This window comes from Saimiri boliviensis, chromosome 13 (assembly GCF_048565385.1).
Source record: "Saimiri boliviensis isolate mSaiBol1 chromosome 13, mSaiBol1.pri, whole genome shotgun sequence".
NCBI classification, from domain to species: Eukaryota; Metazoa; Chordata; class Mammalia; order Primates; family Cebidae; genus Saimiri; species Saimiri boliviensis.
Window position 1 is genome coordinate 55,373,387 of NC_133461.1, and position 19,608 is coordinate 55,392,994.

General features: G+C 43.0%; 1 protein-coding gene across 1 annotated transcript in view; it reads right to left on the minus strand.

The window, feature by feature from the left end:
• Positions 1-4,396: 4,396 nt before the first annotated feature.
• Positions 4,397-19,608, minus strand: part of GATA6 (GATA binding protein 6) — a 34,682-nt gene continuing 19,470 nt past the window's right edge. Inside the window, exon 7 of the mRNA XM_039463736.1 lies at positions 4,397-5,733. Coding sequence (XP_039319670.1) covers positions 5,566-5,733 — 168 coding nt within the window. The 3' untranslated portion in view covers positions 4,397-5,565. The remainder of the gene's footprint in view (positions 5,734-19,608) is intronic.

A 19,608-nucleotide genomic window follows, 5' to 3' on the forward strand; every position in this document is an offset into this window, starting at 1 on the left:
ATACATGTTTACTCAGTTTCTTCAAACTAGGCATACCTGTGTTGCAAATGATACTTGTGTATTTCTGAGCTGCCAGGGGAGGACGAAAGGGCATAGCCTCCACTCTCAGATGCCGACGGCTTCCCTCTCTGTTCTTTTTCTGGTGTGATCTCAGCTCACTGCAACCTCCGACTCCCAGGTTCAAATGATTCTCCTGCCCGAGCCTCCTGAGTAGTTGGGATCATAGGCAGGCACCATCACACCTGGCTAAATTTCGTATTCTTAGTGGAGACGGAGGTTTCACCATGTTTCCCAGGCTGGTCTTGAACTCCTGACCTCAGGTGATCCACCCACCTGGGCCTCCCAAAGTGCTGGGATTACAGGTGTGAGCCACCATGCCTGGTCTATTTCTTCACCCTTAAATCAAGATGAAAAAACAATATGATGTAGTGAGTAGGAGCATGTGCTCTGGAGCCAAACTGCTAGGGCTCAAATCCTAGCTCTGCCACAGTGCAAACTTGGACAAGTGACTTAACTTCTCTGTGCCTCTGTTGAGACATCCCTAAGATGGGAATAGTACCACCCCGTTTACTTGGTATGAGGATTAGATAAATGGGTATAATGAAGCACTTTGCATAGAAACTGACACATAGTGCTATATAAATATTTGTTATTCCTATCTCAGACCAGTCTTGAAGCATTAAAGAAATAGAATTCATAAAAATAAGGGTAAGAACCCTGGAAGGGAGTGATGAGACAGAGAGGAAAACTCTGTAGTAGCTAAAGAGAAGACACAGAAGGCAAACAACAATGAAAAATTGGTTGTTTCCAAGAAATAGAAAACCAACTACAAGATATTGAAGCCATGGGCCAAGCAAAGCAAAGCTGTTTTTTCCTTGTTCTGCTGACTGCTCTGATGCCAGACTTTTCCATTTTCCGGTCTGGATTCATATCACTGTCTACGTTTCATATGGGGGCCCCAGACCAAACAGGTTCAGCATTAGAGAGCGGTGGCAGTCCTAACTAAGCCCCCTGGGTTTGTAACTGTGACTGCAACTGTCACCCTCTATGGCTTAAGGTTATGGGAGGAAAAGACTTGGACTCCAGAAATCAGATCTCAGATGGTAAACAGACAGAAAGAGAGGTGCTTCTAAATACACCAGCATCCTTACTCACAAAGGGACCCTATGAGCCCCTCAAACTCAGCCACAGACCCACCATCACCTTGCATACAGTCTGCCCATGGGACTGTGGGATGCAAACGCAGATGGAAGGCACCTCCTAGATCTCGCTGCCAGATCTCACCAGTTTTTGGCTACTGAGATCCAGAGAGAGCCAACAATTTGCCCCAAAGCTGTAGGACATCTAGATAAATATTTTGACAGACAGACTACTGATAACTGAAATATAAGCATCTCTCCTCATTAAACATTCTTTAATCACTATATTTTAGTCATTTTTTTAAATGTTCACCCTTAAAAAAAAAAGCCACCAAGCAAAATAGGTATCTCTTGCGCCAAAATAGTGACATCAACTGTGTAATGGTCACTTCCCTGTGACAGCTGCCAGGCACCAAGAGCAGTGAAGCACCCGTCATCACGCTGGTTCCCTAGTGAGGATTTGGAATATGCTGGAGAATATTGGGAGGAGCATGGGGGCTTTCTCTGACATAAGTCACAGAGGCGGAGACACGAACCTGCAACATCCAGACTTTCCTCAGAAGCAATTTAGAACTAGAAACCACAATTTATTAATCCAAAGTCCCTCTAAACTAAGACTTTCTGGCATCCTTTATCTTGAAATTGAACCAAATGAAAACACTCTTTGACTCCTCTTTTCTGCCCGTCCTACTGATGTCTGTCACCTTCTCCTGCCTGATCCCAGCCCCACCAGGTCATCAGTGAGGTGGCCTTCTCAGAATCCAGCTGCTAAAGCCTCAGCCACACAGAATCCATCCAGGTACCTGACGCAGCCAGAGCTGTAGGTACCACATTTTTTCCCACAGACCCTGTTTTAAAAGATTTGGTCGAGCAAGTTTTTAATATGTTTGCCATTTAAAATGAATCAAAGCATATCTAACTGCCAATTAGAGCTCCCAAACAACAGAAGATAACTAGTATTGCCACAGACTTGCTAGTATTTCAACTCAGACACAAAATGCATTTTAGCCAGGTGCAGTGGCTCATGCCTGTAATACCAGCACTTTGGGAGGCTGAGGTGGGAGGATTGCTAGAGCCCAGAAAGTTGAGGCTGTGCATGAGCTATAATTGTGCCACTGTTCTTCAGCCTGGGTGACACAGCCAGACTGTCTCAAAAAAAAAAAAAAAAAAAAAAAAAAAAAAAAAACAAGAAAGAAAAAGAAAATAGCACCTTAACAAGCCAGCATTGCCTGATTCTGAAAATATTTGCTCTGCCTCCCACCTTGTTCCCCACTACACTGCTTGAGCCTGAACACAAGCCTGGAATCTAGCACAGCCACTGAAGACTCACTGGGTTGCCCTCCCAGCAATGCAGCCAATTTATCTATGATCTGAAATTACATCAAATTTCCAAGGACTGTGAAAAACATTTCCCATGAGCAAGAAGGTAATTTATTTGCACGGGGAAATGAATCGTTCCCTTTGCTTTCCTGACCCTCCCATAGGCACCAGGAAACAACATTAAGTGACCCTGAAAAGAGACCCCAGACAGAGCCTTCACTTATTTAAGATGGCCTCAAATCAGCCATGTGTGACAGAGGGCATAAATCCTACAACCCACGATATAGGGTCTGGGGATTCTTTAAGCTGAGGTGCAGCATCTGTTTGAATGCATTCCATTTTGAGGAATAATTGGGTCGTGCTCAGTTTCGCATGTCACACTTCGGGAGAAGAGTGCTAAAACTGTGTATTTGGAGCAAATTTATCAAACTTCTGCTTTATGCAATCTTAGGTAAGAAAGTAATCATTTAAAAGCCCAGATAGTGGAGTTCATTGTGTTAGGACAGGCTACGAGAAGCCCCTCCCCCTCTGTCCATTATAATTTGTTTCATAAAAAATTAGAATTCTTTTTAGAATTAGGAGCAATATTTGCGATCATCCCAGAAAAAGGATCATTTAGAATCCCCAATAAGAAAAATTCATTTTCCAATCAAACTGTATTAATTTTAACAACTCCCACCTCACCAAAAAGCACTCAAAGTAACGAGAACTGTAAAAAGAGGGAAGAAAACAGTCATCAGTTCCTGGGGAGAATAATCCTCTTCTGTTGTCAGAACAGCCTTGTTCTAATATAAAACAATCAGCTCTCATGCATCCTCCCTCCATTTCTGCAATGCTCTGGATTAGAGGGAGTCTCTCATTTCACTCTTCTTGGCCTTATTGAAGCACAGATGAACCACAGGACATCAGACTCCTTAAAGAGCATAAACTTCTGATATTCCAGGGAATCAGACATTATTCAAAGGACCCATGTTGCAAATCACGCCACTCTCAAAGTCACGTTAATACTTAATGTGTGCCAGGTATTGTGCTAGGCACTTGGCATGGACTGTCTCACCTAATCCTGTGATTTATATACTATTTGCTTTATTTTAGATTAGAAAGATGAGAGCTGGATAACTTGCCCATCCACGCCAATCAAGGACCAGTGACCTGCCTGCACAGCCAACACTCTTAACCATTGTTCTGGCCGCTTATGATATCAGGGTGCATGTGGGTCTTACTAAATTCCCCAAACACACACCCCGGCTACGAACATTGTCCCTCCATAGAGGAGCATTCACCAGCATGAAGGAAGGCATTCCTTCTCTTGAAAGATTCAGACTGAACCCCATAAATGGCTGTAATAAGTATATGAAAAATAACAAGTACTGTACACCCAGGGAGCCACAGTAAACACCATCATTCCATGTTGTGAAACAGCCTCCTGATTTCCTGAAATCCATTCAACAACGAAGAAAATACAAAGAGGCCATTGGAATCATTTCTACAGATCTCCTGATCCGTGTAAGGTCTGCAGCCTCAGTTGAGCTTTGAGACTTCAAGGCACTCTGCAAAAGCAACGAACTAGAAAGGCAATCACTCTGTTCTTGGGCCAGAATATATTTCATTCGCAAAGAAAAAAAAAATCTGAACTTTCTAGAATGTTTTTAAGCATTGACCTCATACAAAATGCTTATCAATTCAATATCATATAATACTGGGTCCTTCCCACTTACAAAAACTGTCCCCAAAGCACATGGAGAGTGGTAACTAACCCCATGCATCAACTTCAAATAAACCAAAGTATAAAAGGTATAAAACAGCTCCAAAAGGACTATTCTTTGAAAGGAAGGCCTTAAAGCAGTTTGCAAACTTCACATGCACTTGTTTTATATGAATATCTAGAGCCACATACAGCATAAAAAGGAAGCTTTGAAAAGGGAAGGAACTCACTGTACAGAAGACAAAACAATACCCTTTTTATTTTTTAAAACTCTGGTGAAATAGGTTTCCATAGGACATCCCATTCAAAAAGAATTAATGTAAACCAACCTGCCTGTGGGTTAGTCACGCTATACAGACTTCATCAGAGTGTTTACAGATACCTAGAGTATTTACAAACGCTATCCGTTAGGTAGTAAAGTTTTGTTGCAATTTTTCCAGCACATATTCCACAGTAAAATAAAGGGGGTATATTGGTGTTCTGGTATAAAAATTCTTAACAAATAGAGAAAGGCAATTTTCCTGAGAGAAGATTTGTTCTTGAAATATTTTTCTTTTAACAATTGGAAATATAGAAATGGGATGTAGTTGTAAAAGAAGCATAAGAATGTCTAAGTTAACATTTTTCTTTTAAATTATTTTAAGTACCATTAAGTTAAAATGTTTACATTCATTATAAAAAATGCTGTTAAATCTTATGCAAATGATTTAACACTGATTGCTGCAACGCAAATTGCACTTTTTAAAAAAATTATTGTATACATGGAAGAAAAATATCTTGTTTGCTACCCTGTTTACAAATTCCGACTGACTTCAGATCAGCCACGCAATGTGAACTTTGAGAAATGTCAGTCACAGTGTGTGTTAAAGTTACAATGCAGTCTTGCAAACTGAGTAATATTTTTGACAAGAGACCTCATGAACCAACTCGGCCTCCAGAGATGTGTACCAAATGGCCTCAAGTGATCTTCTCCATGAACGCACGTGAAATCTGGATGTGGAAAAGGTATGAAGAAATTCTGGAACAACCGAAATTGATCAGAAGAAGCACATGATTTTGGACAAAATGCGAAATCTTTTTTAAAAAATCTCTCAATATTTCTTAGCAGGCAAGGCCCGGGTCCCAGTCCCGGCTTCTGGAAGTGGAGCAGGGCCCGCCCCCGAGGCGGGCTGGCTGGAGTGGCCCTGGCCAGAAGGGGAGGCGACGCACCCCGTTGCACTGGCCCTTCCCTTCCATCTTCTCTCTTCAGCAAGCCTCTTGGGGAAAACATCTCTTTCAAAATAAAGGCACGAGAATCACGTTCTGTCAGCGCAGTCGCCACTGTCTGGACTGCCGCACAAAAGCAGACACGAGTGGGGCGCGGCCCGCGGCGGAGCCCTCCTGCCTCCTGGCGGCGTGGGCTCAGGCCAGGGCCAGGGCGCACCAGGAATCCTGTCGCACGGAGGATGTGACTTCGGCCGGCGAGGCCAGACTGACGCCTATGTAGAGCCCATCTTGACCAGAATACTTGAGCTCGCTGTTCTCGGGATTAGTGCTCTCTCCCGCGCCAGTCATCACCGGGGCACTCGCCTGGCAGAAGAGGGGGACAGAGAGGAGAGACGAGAAAGGGGAGAAGCGGTTACGGTCCTGCTAAACACATGGGAACAAATGAATGGGCCGGTGCAGCCAGGGCCAGAGCTGCTCCGGGGTGGACCCAGTGCAGGGGAAATGAGGTCGACATTACCATCCCCTGCCCCCAGCAAGCAGGGGCAAAGCCCTGCGTTGCACAGTGACCTGACCGCGGCCACTTAAACCCTGAAAACTTTAGAACTCAGGGCAGGAGCCACTGGCAAGATGCAGAACTGCACAAAAAGAAGAACTGGAGGAATGCTATTTGTAAAAAGTACCAAACTAAGATCTCTGACGATGAAACAAACTGCACTGCGCTGGTAAACGGGCATTAACGATGCACGCACAACCTAATCATTTCCAAAGAGAAAATGCAGAGAACCCGTGTGTGCACGGGCGCGGGCGCGCACACACACACACACACACACACACACACACACACAGACAGCTCTAACAAGGCTTATCCGGTGATGATAAAGTCTTTTTAGACTTTTCAAGAAAAGCTACAGTTAACATTCCCTGATAAGTGAAATTTTTGAGCACTGACTTCATGGAAAATAAATCCATGCATATACAAGTTTTAATACCTACCTCATTTACCTTAATTCTTTACAAGAACAGGCCATGTCTGAAGCAGACCACATTTTAAAGAAAATGCTAGCATCCTCTATCTGCCATGATCATGGCAATGATTTCTCTCTTTTTTTTTTTCTTTTTTTTTTTTGAAACAGTCTCACTGTGTAGCCCAGGCTGTAGTGCAGAGGCACGATCTCAACTCAGCACAACCTCCACCTCCTGGGTTCAAGTGATTCTCTGGTCTAGCCTCCCGAGTAGCTGGGATTACAGGAATGCACCATCACACCTGGCTAATGTTTGTAATTTTAGTAGAGACGGGGTTTTGGTAGAAGGCCATGTTGGCCAGGCTGGTCTCGAACTTCTGACCTCAAGTGATCCGACTGCCTCAGCCTCCCAGAGTGCTGGGATTACAGGCATGAACCACTTTGCCTAGCCACAGTGATTTCTTTTTTAAAGAGATAGGGTTTCACCATGGCCAGGATGGTCTCGATCTCCTGATTTCATGATCCACCCACCTTGGCCTCCCAAAGTGCTGGGGTTACAGGCATGAGCCACAATGCCCGGCCTCATAATGATTTCTTGAAGCACAAGTTCACCTTTCCCCTGTTCCACCCATTCCTCCCATTCACATGAGAAAGGCCAAATAGGAAACATTATATAATTTAGTAGAATCAAACCAAAATAACTAAAATCTGTTTAGACAACAGTTTGAAAAAAGTTGCTTTTGAGAAACTTTTTGAAAAATCTAGCCATAATCATGTACTTTTTAAAATCACCTTTTTCCTTCTAAAAAGTTCAGAAGCCCTTATTCCTTCTAAACTTTCAGAGTTCCATTCTATAAATTACCAGATACTTATTATTTAATAGAGGTAGGACATTGTGTACTTTTCAAAGAATTCCTTTTTTACATACGTAATCCCATTAAATCCTTAAAACAGCCATTCCTCTGGCACCAGAAGCAAGCGGAACAGAAAGTGTGCTGAGCCTCGACGGCCTGCAAGTGAATGTGATTCGACTCTACTCGTTTTTCCAGCAAGATCTGGTTTGCTCTCAATCCTCACCATAAGGGCATGAGGCTGGGAGGCAGGACTTCAGGAGAGCAAGCCCACTGAGTCTAAGCACCGGATTTCCTCCCTCCCAAGCAGACAGACCACACCTGACTCCCCCACAGGTAACCACGCCTTCCTTTGCCCAGCAGAAATGAGGGTTTATGAAAATCCAGCAACAGCACTGGTCCCACAACCAAACTTTTATTTACATAACACAAATGTAAAGACTTAAATTGAGGGTTTTAGGTGCATAAATAAGCAAATTTCACAAAATCGGTGAGATGTCTACTAAAGCTTCACAGGGATTCTTGTGGCAATTTTGAAAGAACTAAAATAATCCTGTCCAACAAACTGAATGCCATGAACTCAGTTACACTTATGAACATAGTGGTTAACTTTAGCCCTTAATTCCAGAAACTCCACTGGAAGCAAATCCAGTGTGGACCAAGATTTAACTCTCAAAGAAATAATGATATTCAATCACAACAGAATTATTTATTGAGAAAGGAACTATTAGAGTGAGCTCCCTTATAATAATATATGTCATGCCCAACTTCGCTAAGATTTTCTTATTCCAAAACAGGCATATCTGCATGCATCTGATTAAATCTGACTTCATCATGGCAAGTGCTATTTTCTGAAATGAGAGGGTTCCTGAATTGGCCCACCAGGAAATAGCCCATCTCAAATGGCAGGAAGTGCCAAGGCAGCAAAGGACTCTGTCACCACCACCACAGCCAGCAACAAGAAATATTAGTAGTCTGGGCATGGCGACTCATGCCTGTAATCCCAACGCTTTGGGAAGCTAAGGAGGAAGGATCGCTTGAGCCCAGGAGTTTGAAACCAGCCTCGGCAACATAGGGAGACCCCCATCTCTGCAAAAAATACAAAAGTTAGCTGGGCATGTAATCCTAGCTATTTGGGGGGCTGAGGTGGAAGGATTGCTTGAGTCCAGGTGATGGAGGCTGCAGTGAGCTACAACTGTTAACACTGCACTGCAGCCTGAGGGACAGAGCAAGACTCTGTTGGAAGGAAGGAAGGAAGGAAGGAAGGAAGGGAGGAAAGAAGGGAGGAAGGGAGGGAGGAAGGGAGGAAGGAAGGGAGGAAGGGAGGGAGGGAAGGAGGGATAGCAAAGCACCAACTGACAACCAAACACTGGAGCAGGAGCCTGAGACAGTCACTGCCCCAGGAGCTCTCAGGCTATGTGGGGAGTCATACACACTAGAAAGTCGAATGCTGGCTGTTTATCCTAAGTGACAAATGAGTGGCTGAGACAGGAAGGTAGAGCAAGAGTCAGAAAAGGAATAGCAGAGGGCAAGGACTTCCAGGCAAGGAACCAGGCAGCCTGCACAGGAGCATGGGGAGGAAGGGAAGGAGCCTGGACTCTCCAGTCCTGTCTTGGCTCAGTCCCCTGCTGAGCGCACTCATCCCTGAGCCTCCTCTGTGCCCCAGTCCTCACATTCCCCACCTCAGGGATGGCTGTGACAATTAAATGAGCTGTTTGTAAAAGCGAAGGCATGATGCCTTGCCATGTTAAACATTCCATAAAGGGAAGCTATTGTTATTGGAGAGAGAAGGGTGTTAAATGGGAGGCAGGACAGATGGAGAGAGGCAGCCGCCTGGCCTGTTTAGAAGAAAAGCCAGTTGAAAAACAGAAGGATGAAGCAGAAGAGTGAAGAAACCATGTGGGAGAGGTAAACCAGAAGCCTGATATAAAACTTTGTGTGCCTCAGTTTCCTCAACTCTAAGGTGGGATAAAAAGAGACACCTATGTCAGGTTATTCCAAAAATTAAATGAACTAGGTCTGGCGTGGTGGCTCATGCCTGTAACCCCAAAACTTAGGGAGGCTGATGCAGGTGGATCACCTTAGATCAGGAGTTCAAGACCAGCCTGACCAACATGATGAAACCCAGTCCCTACTAAATACAAAAAATTAGCCAGGCATGGTGGAGCATGCCTGTAATCCCAGCTGTTCATGAACCAAGATTGTGCCATTGCACTCCAGCCTGGGCAACAACAGCAAAACTGAATCTCAAAAAAAAAAAAAACAAGAGATGACTATACATAGCTACCAGAAAAAAAAATAATAATAATAATTAAATTGGCTAATATATGTGAAGTCCTTGTAACAGTGACTGAGAACAGTAAAGATTATGTCAGTATAAGCTACTCTTGTTATCTATTATTGAAAGTTAAGGGGCTTGGATCTAATTTATTCTCCTCATTCTATCCTTCAGCCCAGGCAAGTTACCCTATCACCAGGCAGGATCAGAAGCAGACACTCAGAGCTCAAAGAGAACCACCTCCAGAATGAGCCTGTTCAAACTGTCACTGATAGTTCTTCACAAAAATAAATAAAGGTGTTCTGCAGCCAAAGTCTCATGACTTTTTTACCTTTTTTTTTTTTTTTTTTTCGAAATAGGATCTCACTCTGTCATCCAGGCTGTAGTGCACTGGGTGCAGTCTCAACTCACTGCAACATCTGCCTCCTTGGCTCAAGAGATCCTCCCATCTCAGCCTCCCAAACAGCTGGGACCACAGGCATGTGCCACCAGGCCCAGCTAATTTTTGTATTGTTTGTAGAGACAGAGTTTCACTACGTTGCCCAGGCTGTTCTCAAACTCCTGAACTCAAGGGATCCACCTGCCTCAGCCTCCCAAAGTCCTGGGCTTACAGGTGTGAGCTACCACACCTGGTCACTCATTAACTCTTTTTCAACAAGCCACACTAAAGAAACATTAAACACCCTCAATGTTATTCTTACACCTGAATAACAATCCCAAAAGCAGTTAGTCTAAATAACCTGTCTTTTTTTCAGACAAAATGTTAAGTTATTTGGCAGGCCAAGAGTCCTACCGTTAAAGGGCAGACAACCCTCAAATTCCAGGAGTGATGCGCTCCTAAAAATAAATCTGCTCAATTGCAATTAAAACCAATAGCTAAGCCTGTCAGAAAAAACAGTGGAGCAAGTACTTGTGCTCAATGCTTGGTAGCCTTATTTTATGTGGGGATATAATATTTAAACATGAAATACTGCAAAGTAAGGCTGATGTCCCCTCACTCATGGCTGGCAGGGCTACATTCTGGTACACACACAGCTTACAGAAGGCAGACAACAGCACTGTCAACAGCCACCCAGAAGTTCAGACCCTACTTCACCCTGTAATTTCACTTCTGGAAATGTATTACAAGGAAGTAATTCAAAAGAAGAGAAAGGCTCCACAAAGGAAGCCAACCACTGCAAGGTTACTTCTAATAGTAGAAACCACAGAAACAATCTAATGTCTAATAATCTGGGAACAGTTTAGAAAAGCAGGGTACATCCGCTCAGTGAACTATTAGGAAATTACTAAGAATAATAAGATCGTGGAGCAAAATGGAAAAAATCCTGTAATACCATGCTAAGTGAAAAACAGCAAGATATGAATTACACGTCATAACTGCAATTTATCTATGCACACGTGTAAGTATCACAAGGGTCCCCCGGGAGGAGGGAAAAACGGGACTAGCTGAGAGGGCCAAGCCTATTAGCCATCTATAGTTTTCTTTGCATACTTAAATTGCATAGTGAATCTATTTAGGTTGATGCCAAAGCCATTGCAGTTTTTGGCACTGAAAGCGATGGCAAAACCCACCATTACTTTTGCACTAATCATGGGGATGAACTGAAGATATGAATACCAGAAAAACAGGCACAGGCATTTGAGGGACAAACCAAACTTGATGCCATCAGAAAGTGGCTTAAAAAAAATAGGAGGGAACCAGAGTCAGGGCACTGACAGGAGGGTGGGTCAGAAGGGCCCCTGAAATCATCTCCCTGCCACCTGGCATAGGCCAGGGCCTGACTAGCCAAGCACATGTTAAACTCACAGTTGTATATAAGTTAAAATATCCAACACATCGGCCCCATGCATCAGTGCAACTTCAGCTCTCGAAATCAATATTCTTTTTTTTTGGGGGGGGGGGGGCGCGGGGACAGAGTCTCGCTCTGTTGCCCAGGCTGGAGTACAGTGGCGAGATCTTGGCTCACTACAACCTCTGTCTCCTGGGTTCAAGCTATTCTCCGCCCTCAGCCTCCAAAGTAGCTGGGATTACAAGCACCCGCCACTATATCCGGCTAATTTTTGTATTTTTAGCAGAGACCTCATGTTGATCAGGTTGGTCTTGAACTCCTGACATCAGGTGATCAATCCCACCTTGGCCTCCCAAAGTGCTGGGATTACAGATGTGAGCCAACACATCCAGACTCAAAACCAATATTCTAACTGCAGAAGGTGTTCAGAGTTGGCACAGCAACTCTCCTTAAGAAGTCTGGGGTGAGACAGGAGGACTGGAAAAAAAATTTTTTTTAAGTCTGGAGGGCCAGGCGCGGTGGCTCAGACCTATAATCCCAGTACTTTGGGAGGCTGAGGCGGGCAGATCACAAGGCCAAGAGATCAAGAGCATCCTGGCCAACATGGTGAAACCCCATCTCTAATTTAAAAATAAAAAAATTAGCTGGGCATGGTGGTGCGCACCTGTAGTCCCAGCTACTCGGGAAGCTGAGGCAGGAGAATCACTTGAACCCGCGGTTGCAGTGAGCTGAGATTGTGCCACTGCACTCCAGCCTGGCAACAGAGTGAGACTCTCTCCAAGAAAAAAAAAAAGGAAGTCTGGCTCATCCTGTCATTAAGTTTCTTTCCCTCGCTGATGATAGTAAAGAGCTGCCTTCTAAGAATCAGTACAGGCCGGGCGTGGTGGCTCACACCTGTAATCCAAGCACTCTGGAGGCCAAGGCGGGCGGATCACCTGAGGTCGGGAGTTCAAGACCAGCCTGACCAACATGGTGAAAACTCGTCTTTAAAAAAAAAAAAAAAAAAAAAAAAAATCGGCAAATCCGTGTGGGGGCGGGGAGGGCTGGTAATCAGAGGAAAACGTTCGATGATCCTGGACCTAATACACATACATACAAACACACGTATAAATTTCAATTGGTGAATATATTTTCCCACATCGAATTCAACCCTTCAAAGGACTTTAGTTCAGATAGCAGACATTGCAACCCAGCAAAAGCAGGCACTTCACTAACCTAGACCAACCTAAACAAACATTCCTGAACAGAAGTGGAGGGAGAGCTCCGGAATGCCCACAGCTCAACCATCCTCCCTCCTTTCGGCAGGCAGCACAGGCCAGGCGGAGGTCCCTGCTCTCTCCCTGATCAAAGTGCAAGGAGGGTGGAGCAGAAATCGGCTCTGTGTTTCCATTCACTGCTTATCTGCCCTCCGCCCTCCCACAGACAACTGAAAATGGAGGCACTTCCTGTTGAAAGAATGTGTTATCAGGGCCAGACCCAGCCTGGGCTTAGCACAGAAAGCTGGCGGGGTTAGGTGGGAAGACAGGCAGAGCAGCTGGGCTGGAAAACTCCCTCCTAAAGGAATAAATGACTTGAGGGTAAGCTTGGGCTGCTGCAGACTGGGACAAGGAAAATATCCGCGAGCCTGAGAAGGAGGCACAGTTCATCCGTAGATCACCTGGATTTTGGCACAGTTCATCTGTAGATCACCTGGATTTTTTTTTCCCTGTGAGGACCCTTCACTCATTTTTATACACATATCTGAAAAGTCAAAGATTTCTGATTGGATAACTCACGGAGACAAATACCCAGCAGTGTCTCTCTCTGTTTTCCTTCATTTCACACATCCCATAATGGGTAGGGTGACTGAGTTTCTGACGGGAAGGCAACACACCCGAGAAAAGGAAACCCAGAAAGGGTGCAGCCTTTTCCAAAGAACACAGGTTCTTTGGCTTGTGGATTACGTGCATAAATTTCATTTGAGGAAGAAAACCAGGAGTGTACGGGGTATGTTCTATCTTCCTCGCTGGAATCTTTCCTCATGAAGTCTCAGTCTGAAGAAAGAAAACACTGCACCCCAGGCAGGCTGAAGGGCGACTGTGTGATCCTTCCCAGAGCAGAAGACTTTGATGGTGATCACACTGCCTCCTTCACTGCGAGGCAGTCTGTCGGCTCCCCCAGCCTCTGATCCATCCTTCCTACACATCTGAGTGAGACTGTGCTTACGGCTTTTTCTTGTGTGAGGGGAAGCCAGCCGCCCTCACTGCCAAAGCTCTTCTCTGCTTTTGTAACCTCTAGGTTAGACTCCTGTGGTGCTTTATAGCTGCCTTCCTCAAAAGAGGAATTAAAAACTTTGTATAAATTCCAACAAAGGGGAAATGCTTTCTTGCGAATCGTAACTTCCACTGTATAAACTACGATCATTTCAGTTTGGCTGGAAGTAACAGAGGACCAGACATAAGACTCCATAATACTTTAGAAGGTGGCACACAAAAGACACATGAACACACACAGATTCTGTCTCCACCAGGACATGTGAAAACCAATCACAGTGAAACTCTCAAATTCTTAACAGCTTAATGAAACAAAAGAACATGGACACCTTCTCTCCAGAGGGAAAGTCACCATCACCTCAACTGATGACCTAACCATTCAGCAGAATCGTTTTGTGTATTTTTTGGATTCAGCAAACAAATTCCTTACTGGAAATTTCACTTTCTGCTCCCTCACTCCGCCCCTATCCCCACCCCTCTCACCCCTTCTAGGCCTGAGTAGGCAAGGTTATGGTCACACCAAGGGATGCTGCCCTTTTCAGGCAGAGGAAAATAATTCTGTACACATCATCTGTTAAAGGTAAAAGACCAGATTGTTTTATATATCTGTGCGCACTCAACAGCAAGCATGTTGTGGTGAAGAAAGGCATCGGTCAAACTTTGTAAGAACTCTGGGATTATCAGCAAAATACTGATGTACAAATACAGATGGCAAGGGAGAGGGTTTGTCCCACAACTCTGAAGTCAGTGAGCACGCTAAAGAATCTTCTAAATGAATCAGAATGAATTTCACTATTCTAATTTTCAAATTAAGTGGGACAGGATCCTAAGGCAAGATTTAAAGCCTGGTGAATTATTATCTTAATTTTTATAACAAAACTGGCTTTTCTAGAGATTGGATGAGCATCTTAATCTCTCCATCTCAATTACAGAAATCATACCAAGAAGCCTTTACAATGCACTTAAACCACAAAAAGCGTTAGGAAAGTGCTAAGTATCAGAAGGAATTAAAAATTTGCTATGAGTGAAATAAAATCTCTAAAATGTGGTTACTTTCTTAACACAATAACTCTACATCTCCACATTTCCTCATTAAGAAAGTGAGAATCTTATTCTAATATCTTGAGATGAAAAAAATGCCATGCAAATAAAGCTGATTACTATTAACTTCCAAGACCTGTATTTAAGTATTGCTATTTATTCTTCTTGAACTTCAAAGAGGTCTCCAGGCATCTCCCACTTACTCCACACAATACTCCTAAGGACCAGATGGTAGGAATTACTTTTCCTCTTTAGTAGAAGGAGGAAAACAGGCTTTGCAGAACCTTGGCAGCTCGCTATACTCACACAGACAGAGCCGGAGCTAGCGCCTGGCTGCTGGAATCTGTTTCCTTCCAGCTGCTAATCCGTGAACCCCCAGAATAAACTTTTGACCATATTCAGGCTTCACCACGTATCAAGCAACTAAATTTAATGAGCACTTTAAATGTAAAATACTTGTGTTTAATAAAATAAAAATATGGTTCTGGAGCATGTGGCCCAGCTCTGGTGAAACCGTGCCAGGCCAACAACCAAAACAGGCAGCACACCATCAAGTCGAATCACGATTTAAGCACCGTCAGATGTTGACTTGGAACTGTTTACTCATAAGACCCCAACAGGACATTAAAATCAATGCCCTGTATTTGTTCAAATCATTCTTAAAATATGAGGTCAATAAAATGACGTCTTTGTGCTCAGTCTCACAAATTCTGCATACTGGGCCCTTAAAAAAAGCCTGATGTGATGGGTATCTGAGTGATGAATTGTCACACTGCCCACACCTGTCTTTGGAGATGCCTTTTTAAATTATTAAAATTTCAGAGAAAATTAACAGGTAGTTGTAAACATGAACAGAACTAACAGATTGTACTTAATTCATATCCACTGGATCTTCATACTGCTAGTAACTCTTCTGGCAGACACCCATGAAATGCATAATAAATTACTTTTGTTCCAGTAAAGGAATTCGTTTTCTTCGAAGATTCATTTAGCAATAACCTTTCAGAGCAATCTAAGCCAGATTTCTTAAATTTGGCCATGTTTTCCCGTAACATTATTTCATGTTTTCTGACAATTTTGTATATTCTTATAGAGGCAGGGGTGGAAGAAAACTGCAAAGAATCTGTAATTTGCAAAGAGAAGCTGTGTTCTGGGATGAGGCCATAAGAAATTGTGAATAACTTCTGCCCACACTTATTATTTATCCAGTATTCTGGCTATTAGATAGTGATAATGAGTCACTTATTAAATAAACCACAGTTTCATGATAAATTATGTGGACATATATATTACAAACATTTAAATCTTTACTGTTTCCTAACGTACATACAAAGCCATTGGATACCTATGTAGCACATGATGCATTTTTTAACTACTTCTTACCATCCTCCTCTCTGTCATACACACACACACACACAGAGGATAAAAAACGATGAAGTCTAGAAAAAGCCTTGAGATCAAAATGAAAGTATGCGAATCCACATGTTTGAACATTCCCTGCCGGGGTGACGTGTGACTTTCACCGGCGAAGGCCAATGTGGTCAGACAAGAACGTGAGTTATTAGAAGGGGCTGTGAATGTAGAAAGAAAAGGAGCCTGGCACATAGGGAGCGTGAAGATAAAATGCCAACAAAATATTTATGTTCATGGCTTGTAGCATGTGGCAAGTGGGATATTAATAACTGTGATGATTGGTCAACTCCCTGGGAGTGGTAACAGCCCTGGACTGGGAGGCAGGAGACGTCGGTTCCAGTCCCGGCTTCAACACTGGCTTGTTTTGTGACCTTAAGGAGTCACTCGGATCTTGGTTTATAAATGAGGCAATAATAATACCTGACCACAACCCTCACAGGCCCTTGTGGGAGATGAATGATTTTTTAACTCTTTTGTTACTCATTTGGAAAAAAAGTTTTTGGATGACAGACTGAAAAAAAAAAAAAATGGGCACTTGCCTATTAAGAAATTTTTTTTAGTGATTTCCTAAAACTTAATTGAAGAAAATTTGAACATTCTGAAAAATTCTAAAACGGCATTTTCTTGTGTATGGATTTAAGTCACAGCATTAGAAAGATTTCAGTACTGCAATCTTGTGTCTCTTTTTTTTTTTTTTTTTATTGCATTTTAGGTTTGGGGGTACATGTGATGAACATGCAACATTGTTGCATAGGTACACACTTGGCAGTGTGGTTTGCTGCCTTCCGTCCCCATCTTGTGTCTCTCTTAAAAGAACCTTATTATAACCACATTAGATATGTCAACAAAAGTAACTTTTACTACTTTTTTTAACATGATGTTACACAACTACTATATTCTTAGTACTATTACGCATTTGATTTCTAAGTATAACATTGATAAGAAAATTTGCATTAAGTGCCTTAAATACATTCTTGGTCAAGAGCAAATAATTTCTCTGGCACTGTTTTCCCACCTGTTTCAGTGGGAGGATATTTGATGCTGAAATTAATCAAAGTTAGTCAAATTTCTTTTAGAAAACATTCTTTCTTCTCTCTAAAGGTTTCGAAGAAATGACCTAATATCACATATTAATCTAACACGCTGTACTGGCAACAGTACTGACCTCATCAGCCAGATCTGCAGCCAACATGAAACCATGCTTCTCAATTTGACACAAGACCTTGATTGTTCTTTACCTTCTGAGCCTCACTTAGAGGAGTAAAAAATAAAATGTATCTAAAGCACCCAGCTCATAAAAGGTACCTGACAGAAACTGATTTCATGCTTCCCTATGTTCACTATCTTAAAAGTCAGAGTATACGAAAGGGGAAAACTTCCTCAAAGCTCAGGGGCACTATAATACCCAAGACCAATCCACCACTGTTTGGCTCTTGAATCCTCTAGAAGCTCTGTGGAATATTCAAGTTAAAAATGAAGCAGTAATTTTCTGTTCCAGCCCCAGCAGTCTCTTGCATTACAGCTCACCTTCATAGGTTCCTCTGAGCAACTTAACAGTATAAGCCCTTCACAAATGTACCTTTCAGCTCTTTCATGGGAACTGTCCCTTTGTGACCAACTGCAGTGCACAGTAAATCAAAAATAATCCCATTACTTGAAGAAAAAGCTGGTGGAGTGTAAATCTGCTAATGAAGAATCCCCCCTCCATTGGAAACTGCATAGTAGCTACAGGACCTTCTGTGTTTTTCTGTTTTCACCACGGGATGCAAATATTTAAAGTAAAATCTATAAAAACAATTTAAAATATTTACCTGCCTAAACTTTCTTCAGAGGGCCTTATAAAGCACGTCAAATAATCTTAACCTGAGTCAGTCCCTAGATCACTGCTGTTGGCCACAAGTACTTATGGGTGTTTAACTCCTTCAAAGGACGACACAACTCAGAAGTGACTATAGTAGGGAAATAGGTCCAGCTAAGCACACAGCGTCCCAGAAGCACACATGGGACAGGAACGATGACACCTATTTACTAGCAAGAAACATACCAAGCCAAGCGCGGTGTCTCAAGCCTGTAATCCCAGCACTTTGGGAGGCCGAGGCGGGTGGATCACAAGGTCAAGAGATCGAGACCATCCTGGTCAACATGGTGAAACCCCGTTTCTACTAAAAATACAAAAAATCAGCTGGGCATGGTGGCACGTGCCTGTAATCCCAGCTACTCAGGAGGCTGAGGCAGGAGAATTGCCTGAACCCAGGAGGCAGAGGTTGCGATGAGCCGAGATCACGCCATTGCACTCCAGCCTGGGTAACAAGAGCGAAACTCCGTCTCAAAAAAAAAAAAAAAAAGAAACATACCAAAAGAGTAGTTAAGGCCCACCCACCCAGGCCCAGATGCAGCTGGCAAGGATCCTAAGTCTCTATCCTTCAGCCTAATGTCCACCTGTATTTGTGGAAGCTATGTATCACCAGCCATGCCTCACAAAGGTGAGGAAACACATTTCCTATCACTAACATGCCAGCCAAATATGTTTCCATTAGAAGATGTAACCAGGCAGCCACTCCAACCACCCTGCCCCCAGAATCCCTGGAGGCAGAGACATTTACATTGCAGGCCTAAAGAAGGTCAGCACGTAGAATCAGCTAGAAGGAGATGTTTTTCCTCCCTAATTGTGAGGAGGAACCCTGCTTGTAAACTTGAAAGCAGGAGCATACTAGCCTTTGTTTACATCAATTATCAAAATACAGAACCCTCCAGTAAGAATGTCCTAATTGTTGGACTCCCATGTACAGACAGAAAACACATTTGTCACTGAAGGATTTAAATATAAAGTCCACCCCATCATTTAGGCCCTGCTTAAGGCTGACCTGACATTGATTTGAAATATTTTCAAATATCTACTTTCCACCCATTCTACCAGCCTCACTTCCTGCCTTTGGCTTCTTACACCCTGCGCTCCAGCCATAATGAGCTATTTTCCTTCAGCTCCAGAGATTCCCATGCCTTCTTTCCTGGATACCGCTATCCCAATCTTTCCCCAGCAAAAATCCTAATTTTAATTTCCTCTACTCTGTGAAGCCATCTCCAACTCGTTATCACCCCTTTAAAGCATGTCCAAATGTGACCAATAGTAAGATCTATGTTTATACCTGTCTCTCTCCACCCACCCCTATCACCTATATGTTTTGAGCAATTCCAGATGTGGCACTTTGTTTCACTCAAATGGAACAAGGACCAGTAAGCAAGGGCTGGTCAGATATATTTCTCTCCACTTAACTTCAATATTTATGTTTAATTATGACTTCAATATTATATTGGCAGTTTTAATATTAACTTAAGTAGGGTTTTTTTTTTATTTTATTTTAAAAATAGAAATAGAGACAGGGGTCTTGCTATGTTACCCAGGCTGATCTCAAACTCCTGGTCTTGAGTGATCCTCCAGCCTCAGCCTCCCAAAGAATTGGACTACAGATATGAGCCACTGCACCTGGTCTAATTTTGTAAAGTAATTATTTATAGAAACTATTTTTAGGCAGACAAAATATGTTCAGTGACTCCTTATTCTCAGATATTGTCTCATTGATAATTTCTTTTTTTTCTGTAGCTGCCTCCTTTTTTCAGAGATTATTAATTTAATCTCCAAATGAATCTCTC